The sequence below is a fragment of the Cetorhinus maximus genome, chromosome 15 (genome assembly GCF_964194155.1).
Source record: "Cetorhinus maximus chromosome 15, sCetMax3.hap1.1, whole genome shotgun sequence".
In the NCBI taxonomy this organism is placed as follows: Eukaryota; Metazoa; Chordata; class Chondrichthyes; order Lamniformes; family Cetorhinidae; genus Cetorhinus; species Cetorhinus maximus.
In genome coordinates, this window is record NC_135893.1 from 83,968,614 (window position 1) to 83,985,205 (window position 16,592).

Here is a 16,592-nt window from a genome sequence, read left to right on the forward strand (position 1 = left end):
AATATTCAGTCCAGAAGGCTGTAAAGTGCCTAGTCGGAAGATGAGGTGCTGTTCCTCCAGTTTGCGTTGAGCTTCACTGGAACAATGCAGCAAGCCAAGGACAGACATGTGGGCATGAGAGCAGGGTGGAGTGTTGAAATGGCAAGCGACAGGGAGGTCTGGGTAATGCTTGCGGACAGACCAAAGGTGTTCTGCAAAGCGGTCACCCAGTCTGCGTTTGGTCTCTCCAATGTGGAGGAAACCGCATTGGGAGCAACGAATGCAGTAGACTAAGTTGAGGGAAGTGCAAATGAAATGCTGCTTCACTTGAAAGGAGTGTTTGGCCCCTTGGACGGTGAGGAGAGGGGAAGTAAAGGGGCAGGTGTTGCACCTTCTGCGGTTGCATGGGAAGGTGCCGTGGGAGGGGGTTGAGGTGTAGGGGGTGATGGAGGAGTGGACCAAGGTGTCACGGAGGGAACGATCCCTATGGAATGCCTTTTTCGATTCCTTCACCTCACCCCACCCCACCTCCACTATGGCTATCTGTGCCTTGCTCATCCTGCTTTCTACCCTTAATTAGCACAGTCCTTTAGATAATATCACCACCTTCAACACCTCTTTGTCCTTTTGTCTGTGACATCTTTTGGTTATCTCCACCTATCACTGGCCCTCTATCCAGCTCTTCTTGTCCCACCCCCCCTTTAAACCAGCTTATATGTCACCTCTTTTCTATTTTTCCTTAGTTCTGTTGAAGAGTCATGCGGACTCGAAACATTGTGCTCCTCTCCGCAGATGCTGCCAGACCTGCTGAGTTTTTCCAGGTATTTTTGTTTTTGTTTTGGATTTCCAGCATCCGCAGCTTTTTGCTTTTGCCATTATCAGCACCTCCTTTAGCCCTTACTACTACCATTAACACCCCCTTTGTCCATCTTTGTCCCCACCTATCGCTGGCCCTTTTATCCAGTTTCACCTGCTCCATCCCCCTTAAACAGTATAAATTTCATCACATTTTTATTTCTCTTTAGCTCTGAAGAGTCATACGGACTCGAAACGTTAACTGTTTTTCTCTCTACAGATGCTGTTAGGCCTGCTGAGTTTTTCCACCATTTTCTGCTTTTTGTTTCAGATTTCCAGCATCTGCAGTATTTTGCTTTTATCTATGGAACAAGATACTTCTGATTGTTAAATAAGGTGGAGCGAGGTTTCATTGATGGAGAGATCAACATTCAATGCTTACAGGAGTCATCGAGTCCAAACCAATGTGAAGGAATTAGACTAGCACAAGTGGTTATTACCCCTTTGTGCAACTTTATTGATTCATTTCCCTCAAGGTCTGCAACTTCTCCAAAGTGGGTTCTTCCAACCAGATCAACATTTGCCTTTCAATAGATTTAAAACTCCTTCCTCAGTTAAAATATTTTTCAACCAATGTTGACTGTGGAATAAAAATTCCTTTTTCCTGTCCCTTTTGCAATTATTTCCACATTATGCAACCATGGGCTAGTTGAACTTGCTTGAACACTCACCTTAGCTTTATCCATCATGTTGCTAGCTTGCCCCATTTCAGCAGCAGCCTCACTCGTCGTTTCCCGCTGCTGCTTGGGGACTGTGTGAGGACTTAAGTCTCCCATATCAAGGTGAGATAATACTGTGTGGGAGCAGGTACACACTGAATGAGCTAACTTTCGGCCAGAAATAAGGAACGTCTGCAATCCTGTGAAGGAAAGAGAAAGGAAATTGTCAAATCAACATGCTTTACCACACTAAGAAATAAGCAACTAGAGTCTGAACATGTTTCAAAACAAGCTGCAATGTGATCCTGAACAAACCGTGAGCCACAGAAAGATGATTTTTTTTTTTTGGTGGGGCAAGCTACAAATTGCTCAAAGCAAAGTCAACTACATCTCAGAGGTCTGTAAATTGCGGAAGAAAATAGGTTGCGTTATGCAACACGGCTGACACAGTACTCAGTTTAGGCCAGGATATTAGATTTGGTGATGCTGATAGCAGTCCCACTCAAACATTTTTGTATCCATGGGCAGTTAAAATTCATTAGATGAAGGAACCTTTCATTGCCCCAGAAGGCAAAATAGCAATTCTACTAATGCAAACCACGCACACCCTCCCCTTGTAGAAGCACCTAATTTGGCCCATGTTTTTCTCCCTGCTGGCCCTTTTTCTCCCTCATACATCCTCTAGGCAGGAAGGTGCAATAATCTGTTCCCAGACTCGTGTCAATATTACTCAAACCCACTATTGAAGGGATGATGAGAGTCACCTGAGGTCTGTGGATGTTTCCTATTCTGTACCCACAGCAGGGATTTAGAACACAACAGGTGGAGAATTGTGGAGCTGAAATAACTTGAGTACAATCTAGTATATAAAGCAAATACTTTGTGAAACAATAATCATGTAACTGAAGTTATTTCAAAGACCTAGCCTGCTGAACACGCAGATTGAACACATCCATTCTCTGACTGAACAACTTGGAAGAGGCATTTCATCATGTTGAGTATTCTTGGATTGAGAGCATCCTTCCACCTCCCCCCGCAAAACCTCCAGACACCAGTGTAAATTTCAACACCTCTTGCACAAAACATTTGATCAGATCACTCATATTCAATTGAACACTGTAGGATGCATGCAATATAAAAATCAGTTAGCTCAATTTAAATACAAACACTCATTCTCATAACTCTTAACTCCACGAACTGACAGACAACTACAGAGATGGAGAAAAACTCAGAAATCTGAAATAACAGGACATGCTGGGAATGTACAATAAGCAAAAACAAAGGCACATTTGGTCTGCAACAATGGGCTCCATTCATTGTGCAATGCTAGTGTTCTGAGGATGAGTCTAATTTGCCTTTTTATTCGAGATGCTGTATTACCTATTGTGCATTTCAAGAATTTTCCATTGCTGATTATCTACATAATCTCAAAGTGAATCATGGAATCATTCATTATAAACTTGACAGGTATTTAGCTGATCATACAAGCAGTGGGGGGGAAACAGATTTAAAGTTCTGGGCAACATACGCTGGCATCCTTCCATCTGAGAATGATGGATACGCAGTAAATAATCCACTTAGGTTTTTTTTCATTCGTTCACAGGATGTGTGTGTCGCTGGCTATGCCAGCATTTATTGCACATCCCTAATTGCCCTTAAGGTGGTGGTGAGCTGCCTTCTTGAACCGCTGCAGTCCCTGTGGCGTAGATATACCCACAGTGCTTTTAGGGAGGGAATTCCAGGGTTTTTACCCAGCAAGAGTGAAGGAATGCCATTTCCAAGTCAGGATGGTGAGTTGCTTGGGGGAGCACCTGCAGATGGCGGTGTTCCCATATGTCTGCTGCCCTTGTCCTTCTAGAAGTTAGCTGTCATGGGTTTGGAAGGTGCTGTCTAAGGAGCCTTGGTGAGTTCCTGTACAGCATCTTGTACATATTGCTACCACTGTGCATTGGTGGTGGAGGGAGTGAATATTTACGGATGGGGTGCCAATCAGGTAGGCTGCTTTGTTCTGGACAGTGTCAAGCTCCTTGAGTATTGTGGAGCTACACTCACCCAGGCAAGTGGGGAGTATTCCATCACACTCTTGATTTGTGCCTTGTAGATGGTGGACAAGCTTTGGGGAGTCCAGAGGTGAGTTACTTGCCATAGGATTCCTAGCCTCTGACCTGCTCTTGTAGCCATAGTATTTATATGGCTAGTCCAGTTCAGTTTCTGGTCAATGGTAACCCCCAGGATGTTGGTAATGGGGGATTCAGCAATGGTAATGCCATTGAATATCAAGGAGCAGTGGTAAGATTCCCTCTTGTTGGAGATGGTCATTGCCTGGCACTTGGGTGGCGCAAATGTTACTTGCCACTTGTCAGCCCAAGCCTGGATATTGTCCAGGTCTTACTGAAGCAGTCCATGTCCAAATGCAGCATTTGAGGAGTCACAAATGGTGAACATTGTGCAATCATCAGTGAACATCCCCACTTCTGACCTTATAATGGAAGGAAGGTGGTGAGCTGCCTTCCTGAGCCACTGCAGTCTATGTGGTGTTAGGGAGGGAGTTGCAGGATTTTGTTTCAGCGACATTGAAGGAACAGCGATATATTGCCAAGTCAGGTTGGTGAGTGGCTTGGAGGGGAACTTGCTGGTGGTGTTCCCATGTGTCTGCTGCCCTTGTCCTTCTAGATGGTAGCAGTTGTGGGTTTGGAAGGTGCTATCTAAGGAGCCTTGGTGAGTTCCTGCAGTGCATCCGGTAGATAGTACACATTGCTGCCACTGTGCATCGGTGAAGAAGGGAGTGAATGTTTGTGGATCGGGTGCCAATGGTTAGATGCCAAGGGGGTGTCAAAGAAGGTGGGGTGTCTTCATTTAGTGTGGTTTTGCTGTTGACAGGCCAATCCTGAAGAGGCAGTGTCTGCCATAAACGCCACACATGAAGCTGCCAGGTGATGTTACAGATTGTTGTTTTCAACGTTGGCACCTTTTGCCAAGTTTCTGTAGCAACTGCTTGTTTTGGTAGTGCATACCAGCCCACAGGAAGCGTCACCATTTCCCTTGTTCGCCAGCTAGTGACTCCCAGGTCCAATAGTCAATGGTTACAGCTGTCATGTCACACTTGCAAGCATCCTTGAAGCAGTGCCTTGGGACTCCCACTGGTTGTCTGGCTCCTGCTGCCTCACCAAACAGAAAATCCTTGGTTATGTGACCATCTTTCATCCTGCGGACATGCCCGTTCCACCAAAGCTGCCTTTGTTCGATTTTCAACACACTTGGGGAGCTCTGCCTTTGAGAAGACTGCCACATGAGATTTTATCCTGCCAGAATGTACCCATAATGTGCCACAGACAGCCAAGCTGGAAACTAATGGGTTTCTTTTCCTGATAGCTGCAAGTCACCCATGTTTCACAGCCATTAAACAAGATGCTGATAGCACAGGCCTTATAAAACCATCAGCTTGATTCTAAGGGTCAGCTTGATGTTATCCAATACACATTTTGCAAGTCAACCAATAGCTGCTTTCTTTATGTATCTATCGGGCTCTGCATCAAGGGATAGATCATCTGTCACCGTGGACCAGAGATATCAGAATTTGCTAATCATTTCAATTTAGTGTGATCAGCAGTAGAGATGCAACACCTTGTTCCATGACCATGGTGTTCTTGATACTTGCGGTAAGGGAGAACGTTACAGGCATGGATTCAAGTCCACGAGTCTTTGTGGCTAAGTTACTATGAGGGTGACTAGCTCAGCATAGTCAGCGTGGAGGAGCTCCCTGATCAGGGCACAATGTGTTTTTATCTTCACTTTCGGTCTCGAGAGATTGTAGAGCCATCTGACTTAGTATCCAAGTAGACTCCTTCCATATTTGCAGGAAAGGCAAAGGTCAGGAGCAAGGAGGTGATGATACCAAACAGAGGGGGGCTCAAGCAGAGCCTTGTTTCATGCATTCTTTACTTCGAAACTACTGGAAGTGGAGCCAAACTTAACAGTTCATGTTGTCATCGAAAGAGTGGATGAATCTGACGGGCTTTGGTGGACAGCCAAGTTTTGCCAAAATCTTGTACAGCCCTGCTCTGTTGGTGGTGTTGAATGCCTTAGTGAGGTACACAAAAGTAAAGTAAAAGGGTATGTCCTGTTCTCCACACTTCTGTTGTAGCTGGCATATGGAGAAGATCACATCCACAGTAGATCTGCCAGCATGGAAACTGCAATGTGCTTCTGGGTATACTCAGTTTGCAAGTAGATGGAGACTTAAGCATGACCCCAGCAAAGGCCTTCACATATCACTAAGGAGTGAGTTGCCCCTGTAGCTGTTGGTAGTCTCCACTGTCACCTTTGTTTTTGTGTAGTGTTTTTGATTTTGGCACCTCACATCCAATGAGGCACAGATCCTACCTTCCAGCAGAGGAGGAGAAGGTCAGTTCTATTTCAGGTTTAAAGTTTTGGGCAAGAATGCAGGTGGGAATATAAGGCAGACTTTTTTTTTTAATGCAGCGAGTGGTAATGACCTGGAAGGGTGGTGGAAGTGGAGATGATCAATGACTTCAAAAGGAAATTGGATAGGCACTTGAGAGAAAAAAAACTTTCAGGGCTATGGAGGTTGTGATGGTGTATCTGTTGGTTTGTTAAATATAACATTTAAATATATGCTTATGCTATTATGTATGCCATCACAGGAAGTAATGAAATATTACGTGATTCAGTTCTCTTGCAGTCAGTTAGCACGTGAGCTGTAGCAACAAGTCTTCATTAAAGCTCTGTTCAACCTCCATGCCTGCCTTTCAGCTTCATTTGTATTAATCTCAAAAGAGATAATACAACATGGTGGCAGCAGTATAAGTAGACAGCATTGATCAGCAGCTCACTCACTTTTCCAGAACCACTTCATTCAATTCAGGGTCGCAGGGAGTCGGAGCCTACCCGACAGGCAATGGGTGCTAGGCGGGGCAGGACAGGATGCCAGTCCATCAGTTGATCAGCAGCTGAAAATGACAATTCAAGTCAGAAACCCTAGCTGAAGTGCTGCAACCACAACACAGCTCTCACATGGTAGAGCAGAGAGTAGAAATTGAAGGCAATTTGAGCACACTCCTGATTTTGCCCTGAGCCAAGACAAAAAAAAAAATCAATGGCAGTTTCAGCTGCAGAGATCAGTGCAGCTTTGTATTTTGGCACTGATCCTTCCCAGCATCGCCAACCGCGCGCCAGGGCCCCTCCCGACTGCAAACTCCAAGCCTGAACTGCAGCAACACAGCTCAGGTGTGGCTCCTGCTCAGCATACATTGCAACTTGCTGCAACTTTTAAAGCATGGCTTGCTCTGCAGAGGGAGGAAAGTAAAAGGCAGAGGCAACAGCAGCCAGGTTTCCAGAGATGGGTTTGAAAGCATCTGATGTCCCAGGTGAATTCAAACTGTTTAAGCAGAGGATTGAACTATGTTCCCTAGACCTCAAGGTTGTGGATGCAGAGAAGAGGCTATAAAAAAAATAACAATTGGAAATGAAGAACTGTGCAGAATCAATACCTGTGGTTTATCTGATGCTGACCAGAAGGATCCACAGCTATAGGCAACATTAGAAAATCAGCTTAGAATTAAAGTCAATTTCAGAGTACATAACCTGAAATTCACACTGTATTGACAGAAAGCAAATGAGAGCGGTATTTTTTATTCTTTTATGGGATGTGGGTGTCACTGGCAAGGCCAGCATTGCCCTTGAACAGAGTAGCTTGCTAGGCCATTTCAGAGGGCAGTTAAGAGTCAACCACATTGCCGTGGGTCTGGCGTCACGTGTAAGCCAGAGTCTAAGGGTGGCAGACTTCCTTCCCTAAAAGACATTAGTGAACCAGATGATAGTCACCATTATTGAGACTTGCTTTCAATTCCAGATCTATTAACTGAATTTAAATTCCTCCAGCTGCCATGGTGGGATTTGAAACAATGTACCCAGAGCATTGCCCAGGTCTCTGGATTACTAGTCTAGCGACATTACCACTACACCACCATATCCCATGGAGGACAGGCTTTGTTAAATGAGACAGAAAGAAAGCAAAAGAATGCAACTTCTCCCTTTACCTGAACTCTCAGAACGAATTATGGAGTTGGCTATCTGGCTATAGAGGTATTTCAGAAAGACATCTTGGAAAAGGCAAAGGAACATGGCATGGATAGCATACTACGGGATGGAGGCTGATGCGAGGCCATTGTGGCTACAAGGCAGTGTTTGCAAGCCTTAGGGTCCAGAATGTCTGTCGGTACAATATCCAAGGCACCCAAGCAAAGCAAAACGTGCAGTAACTGTGGACTCTCCCATAACCCGTGTAGATGCCCCACATACGTTGACACGTTCAAAGCCTGTGGGCTTCGAGGGCACTGGGCCAAGCTTTGAAGAAGGTACAGCAGCAGGAACGCATGGAGAAGCCAGAGCAGGGAGTGCTCAAACTGCCTAAGTCTGCCTCCCAGAGGTGAAGGCAGGTGACACGCTTCCAGGCATCGCCAAAGACATAGACCCATCCACAAAAAAGGGGAATGCCTGACCAAAATAGATGAGGTGGATCAAGGTGAAGACACTACAGCTTAACAGCTATTTCACACAATCACCTTAGTGAACAGGTCCATTCCGTTAAGAAAGCGGAAACTTATTCAACACTCCAATAAGGCTGGTTGGTCATCCACTGAGATTGAAGACTGACACAGGTGCAAATGCCAACACTCTACCTTTCCGCCTTCTGAAGTACACATACCATGAGGCATGGAGGTCTGCGGTCCAACCCATAAGTGTGAAGTTTACGGCATAAAATGGCTCAACAATGAAGTGCCTAGGTTCCCTAGTTCTGGAATGCAGATACAAAGAGTCAACACAGTCTACTCAAATGTTCTACATAGTGAATGTGTCAGGGCCTGCAGGTTTGCCGGTGTGCAACAAACTTGACATGGTCACCATCCATGAGCTGACCCAGTCAGAAGACCACAGCAATCAAAACAGGCGCACACCCATTGATCGGTACAAGGCCTCCAAAGGTTGTGCCTGGACCAGTCTGACATGGTTGGGAATTTCCACAGGGGCGCAGTTGTACACCTTGAAGAAAAGATGAAACACTGTTAATTGACTTGCTGCGAAAATACAGCATACGCATTCAAGAAAAGATGATGGAACTGGATAGAATGGAAAAACAAGGCATCATTCAACGACAGTAACATCACACAGACTGACATTGTGGACACATTCGAGAAAAGATGATGGAACTGGATAGAATGGAAAAACAAGGCATCATTCAACGACTGCACCATCACATAGGCTGACGTCGTGGTTCCATCACTACCGCAATTAAGGACAACTGTTCAATTCGACTATTTTAGACTTGAGAAGGCTAAACAAAGCCTTGAAGGAGGTATTCTCATAAAATACCAAACAGAGTTAATTGCAATGTTTACTGGAGCAAAACACTTATCAAATTATATGTAGATAATGGATATTAGTCGGTACACTTGCCAAGAGCTAAAACTTCAGAACTCCTTTTAACAGGTACTGTTTCTTCTGTTTATCATTTGGGCCGTCAGTCAGCAAGGATATATTTCAACGTTTGAAGTTCTGCTTTTTAATTTAGCCCCTAGCTACTCATATTCTCTAAGCAGAACCTCCTTCCTAGTCCTACCTATGTCGTTGGACCACGACCACTGGATCCTCCATCTCCAGCATCCCACCCCACCCCTGAAAATTCCTCTCCAGCCCAGAGCAGATGTCCCAAACCCTGGCACCAGGCAGGCAACACAGCCTTTGGACTCTCGCTCTTGGATACAAAGAACTGTGTCTATCTCCCTCACTATACTGTTCCCTGCTACCACTACATTCCTGTTAGCTCCCCACCTGAATAGCTTCCTGTACCGTGGTCAATTTTCTCATCCATCCTGCAGTCCCCCTCTTCTCTGTACAGGCTACAAGCACCTGTTGGACAATTGCAAGGGCTGAGACTCCTCCACTTCTACTTTCTCGATCCCCTTCCCCGCCTCACTTGCAGTCACACCCTCCTGACCACTGACCAAAACTGAAGGCCCTATCCTAAGGGATGTGACTGTCTCCAGGAACAAAGTGTCCAAGTAACATTCCCCGTCCTGGTGTGTCACAGTATCCGCAGCACAGCCTCCAGCTCAATGACTAAGCTGAAGCTCCTCAAGCCACAAACAATTAATGCAGACATTTGCGCCCTGATTACCCTGGCATCCAGGAGCTCCCACATCCTGCAGTTGCAGCAGATTGAAGATGGTCATTTTATGTAAGCTGGTGCTTATTAAAAAAATACAATCAAAAAAATATGGCTATCCTAAGGCAACAGGTTAATCTCTCCCAGCTGGTTGCTCAGACAATCATCTATTTTTTTTAAAAAATGTTATAGAAGAAAAAAAACAGACAACATTGCATATTGTGGGACATGACTGGTTTGCCCTATAACAGAAGCAATGTTCAAACTTTCAGATAGGAAACTGATGTCTACAACGTAACTATAAATACCTCACCCTGAGAAACACTGCTGTCAGTTCTCCCAAAGCACTTGTTCGGTTATGACAGAGGAACATAATCATTTCCAGTAGATGCTGTAGGCAGCTTTTGCTACTCTGAATGACTCACCAAACGAGCCAGGCTTTAGTATCCTGACCATCTTTGTCAGAATTTCACAGAATCACAGAAACTTAGTGCAGAAGGCAGCCATTCAGCCCAATAAGTTTGTACTGGCTCTCTAAAAGAGCATTCTACCTAATCCCACTCCCCTACCTTAATCCCAAAACCTTGCATATTATTTCTTTTCAGGTAGCAATCCATTCCCTTTTGAATACCTCAATCGAATCTGCATCCACCACCCTCTCAGGAAGTTTGTTCTAGACTCCAACCACTCTCTGGGTGAAAGAAATTTTCTTCATCTCACTTATACTCCTTCTGCCAATTATTTTGAATCTGTGCCTTCTAGTTCTTGATGCTCTAGAGTGGGAATTGTTTCTCACTATTTACCCTGTCCATACCCCTCAATATCTTGAATACCTCTATCATGTCTCCTCTCAGCCTTCTTTTCTCCGAGGGAAACAGTCCCAACCTCTCCAACCCATCCTCATAGCTACAGTTCTTTATCCCTAGGATCATTCTTATGAATCTCCTCTGTACTCTCTCCAATGCCTTCCTCAAGTATGGCACCAAGAACTGGATGCAGTATTCCAGATGAGGCCTAACTAATGTCTTAAACAAATTCAACATGACTTCCTTACTCTTATACTCAATGCCCCAATTAATAAAGCCTAAAAAGCTATATTTATTTATATCTATATTTATTTATTAACTGCTCTCTCAACATGCCCTGCCATCTTCAATGACTTATGTACATATACACCGAGGTCCCTCTGTTTCTACACCTCCTTTAGGAGTTTCTCCCCTTATTTTATACTGTAGCTTCATATTCTTCCTGCCAAAATGAATCACCTCTCACTTCGCTGCATTGAACTTCATCTGCTACTTGGCTGCCCAATCCACCAACATGTTTATATCCTTTTGAAGTTCAAGGCTATCCTCATCACAGTTGACAACGTTTCCAATCTTTGGGTCATCTGCAAATTTTGAAATCATGCCCTGAACACCACAGTCTAAGTCATTAATATACACCAGGAAGAGCAAGAATCCTAGTACTGACCCCTGGGAGAACTCCACTACAAACCTTCCTCCAATCTGAAAAACAGCCATTTATCAATACTCTTGGTTTCCTGTCACTCAGCCAATTTCTTATCCAAGTGCCTACTCTCCCTTTTATTCCATGACCTAGAATTTTGCTCACAAGTCTGTTGTGCAGCACTGCATCAAGTGCCTTTTGAAAATCTCTATACACCACATCAACAGCATTGTCCTCATCAACCTTCTTTGTTACTTCAAAAAAACTCCAGCAAGTTAGCTAAACGTGATTTTCCCTTAATGGATCCATGCTGGCTTTCATTAATTATCCTGCACTTGTCCCGAACTATGGTTTCCAACAGTTTCCCTACCACTGAAGTCAAACCGACTGGTCTGTAGTTGCCGGCTTTATCCTTGCACCTGTTTGAACAAAGGTGCAACATTTGCAATTCTCCAGCACTCTTGCACCACCTGTGTCCAAGGAAGACTGGAGGATTATCACTAGTGCCTCTGCAATTTCCACTCTCACTTCTCAGTATCTTTGGACGCATCTCGTCTGGTCCTGGTACTTTATCCATTTTAAGTAAAGATAGCCTAACACCACCCTCCTTTTCAATTGTAAATTCTTAGAGTGTACCAGTTACCTCCTCTCTCTCCTGGACCTGGGTAGCATCTTCTTCCTTTGTAAAGTCAGATGCTAAGTACTCGTTTAATACCTCCATTATTTCTCCTGCCTCCATGTGCAAGTTCCCTTTTTATCCCTAATCAGCCCTACTCAAATACCACTCATTATTTAAACGCTTATAGATGACCATGGGATTCCCTTTCATGTTAGCTGCAATTGCTCACCAAAGCTAGTGATTCCAGCATGAAATCTTGAATGGAAAATTCTTATCCTTCTATTCAAATCCCATGGCCTTGCCCCTCCCCCAATGTGTACCCACCTGCTGCCTTACAAACCTTGCGTTTATCAATCATGGCTTCTGGTACACTTCCCAATCTCTTTGGTCAGCTACACCTTCAGTTGTCTAGGCTAAGCTCTGAGCTCTCCCACTAAATATCGTCACCTCTCTCTCCTCCAAGAACCTCCTTAAAATCCATTAATTAAGTCTCCCCACTGCCTCCTTTAGCTTGTTGATTTTTGTCTGCATGCTGAGACATTTTTCAACATTTAAGGTGCCAAATGAATACATTTAAGTTGTTTACCCAGCATCCAGAATGTTATCCTACAAATATATAGGTCAACTTGGGAGCAACAGACTTCTGAAGGGAGGTCAGCAAGAGAAGTTAGAGTCAGAATCCCACCTTTTTCCATCACTTGTTTCTGTGAGATGAAACAGCGTTCAGCCTTGGTCCAAATACTGACAAAAGAGTTGAATTTCAGAGGCGAGCTAAGGGAACTGACTTGGACATCAAGACAGCATTTGACTGTGTGTCATCAAGGAGCCTGACTAAAGTTGAAGGCATTAGGAATCAAGAGGGATGGGGACCCTGATGTGGCTGGAGCCATACCTTGCACAAAGGAAGGTGGTTGTGGTTGTTGGAGGCCAATCATCTCAGCCCGAGGAGATAGATTGCTGCAGTACCTCTGGGAAATGTCCTAGACCTAATCTTCAACTGCTTCAATTACCTCCTCTCCAACATAAGGTCAGAAGTGGGGATGTTCGATGATTAGTGTTCAGTTCTACTCACAACTACACAGAAAATGAAGCAGTCCATGCCCACATGCAGCATGACTTAGACAACATTCAGGCTTAGATTGATAAATGGCAAGTAATTTGTGCCACACAAGTGGCTGGCAAAGAATATCTCCAAAAAAAGAAAGTTTAACTATCTCCCTTAAATCAATGTCATTACCATGGCCAAATTCCCCATCAGCATCCCATTGATCATCACTGGCCTGAAGCTTAACTGGACAAGCCACATAAATACTGTGGCTACGAGAGCCAGTCAGAAGTTGGTATTCTGCAGCAAGAGCACCTGCCACCTCCCCTGAAACCATTCAACCATCTACATGATACAAGTCAGGGGTGTGATGGAATACTCTCCTCTTGCTGAGGTGAGTGCAGCTTGAGAGAGAGAAACATTAGTTAAGAATAAATTAGAGGCTGCAATGATCATTCTGGATGAATGAATGAATGATCGATCTAACTAACCCAGCTGTTGAGTTTTTATGGGCAGGAATTTAATGACAGTAAATGAGCAGTACAAAATCATTTTATTCAATATTATTGTATTTCAACTTCAATAATTTGATGCTCTGCATCCCAATATTCTGGTGTTTGTCAGATAATTTGCTCATTAGTCTGTTACAATTCCAGACGGCTTTGATAGTGCTGAGGGAAAGTTTTGACCAGTAACACATGCTGCCTCTAAAATGCTTTCAGTTCTAGAATTAGTTTGAGAGTAATTTCTGTGAACTCAATAAGCCAGAAAGAACAGAATAGGTCATTGCTGTAACACAGACCATCCACCATCCCAACTAAAGCAAACAAAGGGTCATGGCAATATAACTTAAATCTTTTTGTAGAATTCACAACTTGCTTCACAAGTGCACAATTCAATTTGGGAACCGACAATTTAAGCATCAACAGCTTAAGAAATGATTCATTTGTATTTCTTTCCCAAATTCATCTTATCCTGTAAACATCCGCAAAGCTACTACTGACGTAACTAAAAAATAAAAATGTCTACCTGATCCTTAGCCATGACTGTCGAGGAAAAACAGACATTTCAACATCCACATTGAAGTGCTAAGGAATTATAAACTGTTTGATACTTTTACACAACTGGCAATAAAATATGGAAGAGTAAAGTGCATTTTTGGAGTTACTCCATGACCACAACTATTGCACCGTGCAGCCTTTCATGAAAAGGGAAGTTCAAATGGCAGCCCACTCCACTCTATTCAAAAGAATCCAATTGAGCTTATTTGACAATCAAAATACCCAATTCCATTAATTTTGATGCCTCCAACCTTCAGATTGACACGTTTCATTAATTCTTCTTCTGCCAGTTCACTGTTTAACTGTTCCCATTACTACAGCTAAAATTAAAGAGTCTTCCTCTAATTTTGCTATTGATACATTCAACTTCGAGACTGGGTGTTCAAACACCTGCATTAGAGAATAGACAGCAGCATTCAGATCTGAGTGTGTGTAATAAGGCCCGACACTTGCCCATAAAGATGGAGTAAAAATAAATAAAAGGGCCAAGAAAGAAACAGAAAACAAAACAAACCTTTGGTGGTCTCATACTTCCTGCAGGATGGTACAAAACCATTAACAGAGGCTGTGGTGCCAGGGGGTCAGGAGCAGACGGATAGGTTGCCTGGCCACACACGCTTCTGAATTACAGTGGGAAAGAAGATGACTGACAAAAGGCTAATCAGTGTGATCTCCTCTTTCCATGAGGATGTGTAATGTTACAATGGGGTAACATTGGAACCCTTTGAGATCCAAAGCGGGGTCAAACAGGGCTGCATTCTGGCACTGACTCTCTGGCATATTCTTCTCCTGCTGCTGCATATGCTTTTGGAAAGGTATCTAGTTACATAGCAGTACTGGCAGAAAGCAGTTCAGCCTGGCTTGCTTGAGATCCAAGACAAAAGTGTACCACGTTCTCGGAGTTTCTCTACACTGATAAAACCACAGCAGCATTCCATACCAAAAATGCCTTTAGCAGCAAATGGACAGACTCCCTCACACTTAAAGAGTTTGCTTTGACCATCAGAATCAGGAAGACAAACATCATGGCCCAGGACTTTGCCATACTGCCAATCAGCATTGACAATGTGACACTGCAGATTGTTGATAACTTCAATGTCTAGGTTCTACAATCACCTGTCAATTGATGCTGAAAATAACACGCACACTGCAAAAGCTGCAGCTATGTCCAAACAGAGAGAGAGTCTGGAACAACAGCAATCTGACTGAAAACACCAAACTGCAAGTCTACTAAGTCTGCATTCTTCGTGAACTCCTCTACATCAGTGAGACGTGGACAACATATGCAGGCAATAGAAAAGGTCGAATAGTTTCCATCTTTGCCGTTTCAGGTGTACCCTTGGCATCTCTTGGCAGGCTGAGGTCACCAACTCAGAGATCTTGGAGCATGTTAATTCCATCAGCATACTCATTAGTAAGCCAAAGACGTCTGTGCTAGCTTGGTCATGTTCATCGGAATGATGACAACCATTTATCCAAAGGCCTACATCCTGCTCATTGACCTCCCAAGGTCCATCATACGTAAGTGCCAACTCATCTAAATCTTTACTTCCTGAATTCAGTTTTGCACCAAGTCCTGCTTATCCACATTTTCGTCTTTTCAAACCACCACTGATTCCAAATCCCCCAATTCAAAATCTTTTCCTGAGCTTAAATCTCTGCCTGCCCTCACTCCATCTTGTCATTGTTACCTCCTCCAAGCCTTACACCCCAGTCTATACCTTTCAATCTTCTGATTTTAGTCTTCTGTACATCCTGGACTTTCCCTCTGCTCTACCACTGGTAGCAGAGCCCACAGCTATCTCAACTGCCTTGCTACCTCTCTTCCTATCTTCAGGGCCTATTGCTTTAACCATGCTTTCAGTAAACCGCCTTAACTTGGGAATCCATTTCTGTGAACCTCCTTGGATCTTACCAAGTTAAAAGGTGCTTCATGAATACTCTTTGCTGTCATTGAGGAAATGGTGACAGTAACAAAACTGTGGAGGTGGTTATATTTCTAGGATCTTCTAACAAGGGAAGCACACTAGTATGTTCGTCAGAAGATCAGAATCGCAAGAAAGAACCTTAACTTCAGTTTCAAACCCTCTTCGCAATGCAAGCATAGTTATCTTTGATAAATATGTATAAGTACAAATAATAATTGTTTAAGTCAATTAAAGCAAAAGGCTTAAACAATTATTGTTTGCACCTCTACATATTTATCGAAGATAACAAAGCATGGACCAAAGATGATAAGGTGATTGCAGATATTAGTTGCATATTATAATCATAGCACTGCCCAAGAATCCAATTTGTAACACTGCAATCCTTTTGATGCTGAAGAGATTGTGAAGTGAGATGAGTGTGGTCTCTTGGCTCATGCCAGCTGGATTTTATTGAAGTTCATTGCAAACTTCAGTTCTTCCTTTCTAACTGATCCTCCTCTCAACCCCTTTCCTAATTACGTCACTTTCTAGCGAATGGTGAAAACAATCTAGGTCCAGGCAAATGCTGCTCAAATCAGACAAAATAAACTAGTCTATCATTTTTCTTCTCTGTTTGGCATCTCTTCCAAACAACACTGGGGACAAACTGTATTAAAGTGAGCATTTATTCTGGTAAACCACAGTGCACCATGCCAGTGTCACCTCTGGATGAGCTGAAGTTACAATACTGCCCCCAAGAATTAAAACAAACTTAGGGAAAGAAAGTCAGAGCATAACTTGAATTGAGGACAGGCCTCAAGAGCTCTAGTCTT

The 16,592-nt window shown here is 43.6% G+C and overlaps 1 protein-coding gene across 2 annotated transcripts in view; it reads right to left on the reverse strand.

The window, feature by feature from the left end:
• Nucleotides 1–16,592, reverse strand: part of adcy9b (adenylate cyclase 9b) — a 168,578-nt gene that overhangs the window by 57,501 nt on the left and 94,485 nt on the right. For both annotated transcript variants that reach the window (XM_078558788.1, XM_078558787.1), the window contains exon 2: nt 1,506–1,693. In XM_078558788.1, the coding sequence (XP_078414914.1) occupies nt 1,506–1,693 (188 nt within the window). The remainder of the gene's footprint in view (nt 1–1,505; nt 1,694–16,592) is intronic.